Genomic DNA, 3,631 nt, shown 5'->3' on the forward strand with positions numbered 1-3,631 from the left:
TTGAAGCAGATCAAAAAGGCATAAAAGTGTTGAGCCTTGGACTCTTAAATCAGGCAAGTCAAAATATATGTCTAAAAAGCCTTATAATACCCATCCTTATTTATCTATGAGAAAAATGCATAATCTATTCTTAACTAGTAATTATGTTGCAGGCTTATAGCAAAATGTTTCATAAGCAATCTCAACATATTGTTATTATGGCGAGAAAGATTTTTTAAAAAATTCACCCCTCATCCTATATCAATGTTTGTAGGTTGAACCAATTAAAGAGGGTCAGTTCATATTTATGCTTTATTTCAAATGTAACTTTCCAGGAAGAGCAACTGAATAATAACGGAGAACTTTACCTAAGGAGGCATCCTCAGTTGAAAGTGAAGGTGGTAGATGGAAGTAGCCTAGCTGTGGCCGTGGTTCTCAATTCCATTCCTAAAGGAACTTCTCAAGTTGTCCTTCGAGGTCGTTTGTCCAAAGTTGCTAACTCCATTGCTCTTGTCTTGTGCAAAGGAGGAATTCAGGTATAATTGACTATTAATCTCCTTCCACTTTTGGTTTTCTATTCTCTCATTCATCATAATTTTCTATGTATAGGTTGTCACGTTAGACGAAGAAGATTACAAGAGACTTAAAGCAAAGCTTACCCCAGAGGCTGCAACTAATTTGGTCCTCTCAAAAAGTTATAATGTTTCAAAGGTATAAACCAGAAACAGATTGAAATATACTAATCTAAATCTAGACAAATTTGTTACATTTCCTTGGACCTGCCCCTCCCTCGTCGATCTCTGTTGAGGTTCGAACAACTTTGGATTTTGTGAAAGTCAAAATATAGAAAAGAATCTTCCCCAGCATGTCATGTATGTCTCCTTTCTATAAAAGAGACTCTTAATTGAAGTATTACATTGCAGACATGGCTAGTAGGGGATGGATTGAGCAAAGATGAGCAATTGAAAGCACCAAAAGGAACATTATTCATTCCTTATTCACAATTCCCACCGAGGAAAGTTCGCAAGGATTGTTTCTATTTCAACACACCAGCCATGATTGCTCCAAAACATGTTGAAAATGTAGACTCTTGTGAGGTTAGAAAAGATTATTCAATTTTTCTTAATTTCTCTATACTAATTTGATCTTAAATGAGTGATTTTACATTATGAATCTAGAATTGGCTGCCAAGAAGAGTGTTGAGTGCCTGGAGAATAGCTGGAATTTTGCATGCATTGGAAGGTTGGAATGAGCATGAATGTGGTGACATGATACTTGATACTCAAAAAGTGTGGAAAGCTAGCCTCGAACATGGTTTTTGCCCATTAACCAAGACATTCGTTGCTTAATCGGGTTAAGACTACATATAGACTGCTCCATTTACTATTAGATCTTGGATCAGTGGTGACTTTAAAGCTTTGTGCGACAGATTTATTCTGTTGCTCAAAGGTATAGAAGTTCACTCAATAAAATATTTCCTACCTATAAAAAAAAATGCTAATCAAATAAGATTTGAATTTTAAGGCCTCTTATTAATATTTGGCTTAAGATCAACTGTCTGTGGTCAATTCTCTCCTCCCAAACCCAACTCCGTACAAACATAGTGGGAAATGGTTTACAATAACCGATTCGTAACCAAGTTATGAGAATTCAAAGAGAATTGATGAAAACTAAGTCATTATGAATGAAGGAAAAAAATCGCATATGAGGAAATCAAAATCAGAAAATTAGAAACAAATCACAAAGAAAATTGAAGTGAAGCTTTACCAGAACGACAAAGCAATTGAGAACCGCCGGAGAAGAGCACATTTGAATTATATAATATCAGCAGCTGTTGCAACCCACCAAAATAAAATTACTCCATTAATAAAAGGGTTTCAAAAGTTATTTTTGCGTAAACTAGAGAAGACAGAGATGAAATCATCAAAATATCCCAAGTTAAATTAAAGGACTCAAAAATATTTCAATATTATCCGAAATTATTGTTACAATTAATATTTAATAATGTATATTTACCGTTAAATTATTTAATAATATATTTTAAATGTATACATTTATTCACATAGACACATTATTATGTATAATTCTACAATATTTTTTATGTCACACAAACACGTACATACCTTTTAAAATACACTATTAAATAGTAAATGAAAGATAAAATGTCATTGTCAAAGTTTGATATCGTAATAATAATTTCGATTAATGTTTAAATATATTTTAGACCCTAATTTCTAAATTAAACTGAAAACGGGAAAGAAAAGACCCTAGTTCAGCTATAATCTTAATTTATATAATATATTAGTAGTTAAAAATATATATGTAGGTATTTTAGTTTCATTTATAAATGAGATTTTATAAATGAAAAGAAAAAACTCATTTCCTACATATTTATTAGTTAATGTGATATTAAAAGAAAAAATATTAATAAAATTCTTTATTCTTTATATTTTATCAACAGTACTGTGTTTTAAAAGAAAAATAATACTACAATTATTAGGTAAAAGGACGTAGTGACCAATTAAGTAATACTATTGATATTTTTAGTCCCAACCATAGGTGGAAGACTCTTTTTTAGACCAAACTATTATTATTTAATTATGTGAATTGTCCTATTAATATTTAGGCTTAAGTCACGTGTGACCCCTTAAAGTTGTCCACATAATTCACTTAGATACCTGAACTAGGACTTATACCTATTGAACACCTAAATTATCAAGAAATGTGCCTATTAAACACAAAACGTTGATGTGGCAAAATAAGTGTATCTCACTGCCGCTGAGCGCGTGAATGCATTTTTTTAATTTTTTTTTAAAATATTTATACCTACTTTGTTGACACTTGGCATGCATTGACTAAACATATATATAAAAAATTAATTTAATTAAATAAAATCTTTTAAATCATTAAAAAAAAAAAAAAAAAACCCCACACTCATCTTCCTTCAACCCACCATTTAAACTACCATCCATTCAATTCCCCAAAATCCCTTATTTTTCCATCCAAAAACAACATGAAGAAATCACTTCTCTTAGCAGCCTCTGTTTCTGCTGCCGCCACCGCCACCATCTTCTGTATCCAAAGTTCGAATTTCTCTTCACAAGGACGATAATTTGAAGAAAAATGATGAAGATTGTTCAAAATCAGTGAAAGCATCAACCCACCATTTTAAAAACTTCAAATTTCTCTGCCTTTTGTTATGATTCATTTTTTTCATTTTCTGTAAACAAAGTACCTGTTGAATTTTCAAGAAGAAGAAAAAATGGACCATTTGGAGTTAAAAAATGACCAATATCTGTACATTTTTATTTTCAATAACTCCAATTGAGCAACTATCTCCATTCATAAACTTATTAGAAATGCTATAAAATATTTGATATAATTTTAATTTCTCTTTGTTGTCGATTTCAAAATAATTTATCAAGGTCGATTATATTTACAAAATCGGGATAGTCGTCGGAGGAATAGCATATATAATGAAGAAAATGAAAGAGGAAAACATTTGGTGGATGAATTCGGAATGAGATGGGATTAGGCATTTTCTTTTTTGTTATGCAGAGAAATGGTGATTGTGGAACAACAGAGAAGAAGATGAAGTAAAAAGGGAAATAAGTTAGATGGGGTGGGGGTTACGTGGGGGTGGGGGTGGGGG

The 3,631-nt window shown here is 31.6% G+C and overlaps 1 protein-coding gene and 1 long non-coding RNA gene across 3 annotated transcripts in view; one reads left to right on the forward strand and one right to left on the reverse strand.

The window, feature by feature from the left end:
* LOC107025013 (very-long-chain aldehyde decarbonylase CER1-like) overlaps nucleotides 1–1,502 on the forward strand; it is a 15,598-nt gene extending 14,096 nt beyond the window's left edge. For both annotated transcript variants that reach the window (XM_027915410.1, XM_027915413.1), the window contains exons 7-10: nucleotides 315–515; nucleotides 589–690; nucleotides 903–1,076; nucleotides 1,158–1,502. In XM_027915410.1, the coding sequence (XP_027771211.1) occupies nucleotides 315–515; nucleotides 589–690; nucleotides 903–1,076; nucleotides 1,158–1,328 (648 nt within the window). In that variant the 3' untranslated portion in view covers nucleotides 1,329–1,502. The remainder of the gene's footprint in view (nucleotides 1–314; nucleotides 516–588; nucleotides 691–902; nucleotides 1,077–1,157) is intronic.
* The window catches only part of LOC114076421, a 15,867-nt gene extending 13,921 nt beyond the window's left edge, over nucleotides 1–1,946 (reverse strand). The window contains exon 1 of the long non-coding RNA XR_003577338.1: nucleotides 1,747–1,946. This is a non-coding gene — a long non-coding RNA (uncharacterized LOC114076421). The remainder of the gene's footprint in view (nucleotides 1–1,746) is intronic.
* Between the last annotated feature and the right edge of the window lie 1,685 nt (nucleotides 1,947–3,631).

Source organism: Solanum pennellii, chromosome 1, assembly GCF_001406875.1.
Source record: "Solanum pennellii chromosome 1, SPENNV200".
Taxonomy (NCBI): Eukaryota; Viridiplantae; Streptophyta; class Magnoliopsida; order Solanales; family Solanaceae; genus Solanum; species Solanum pennellii.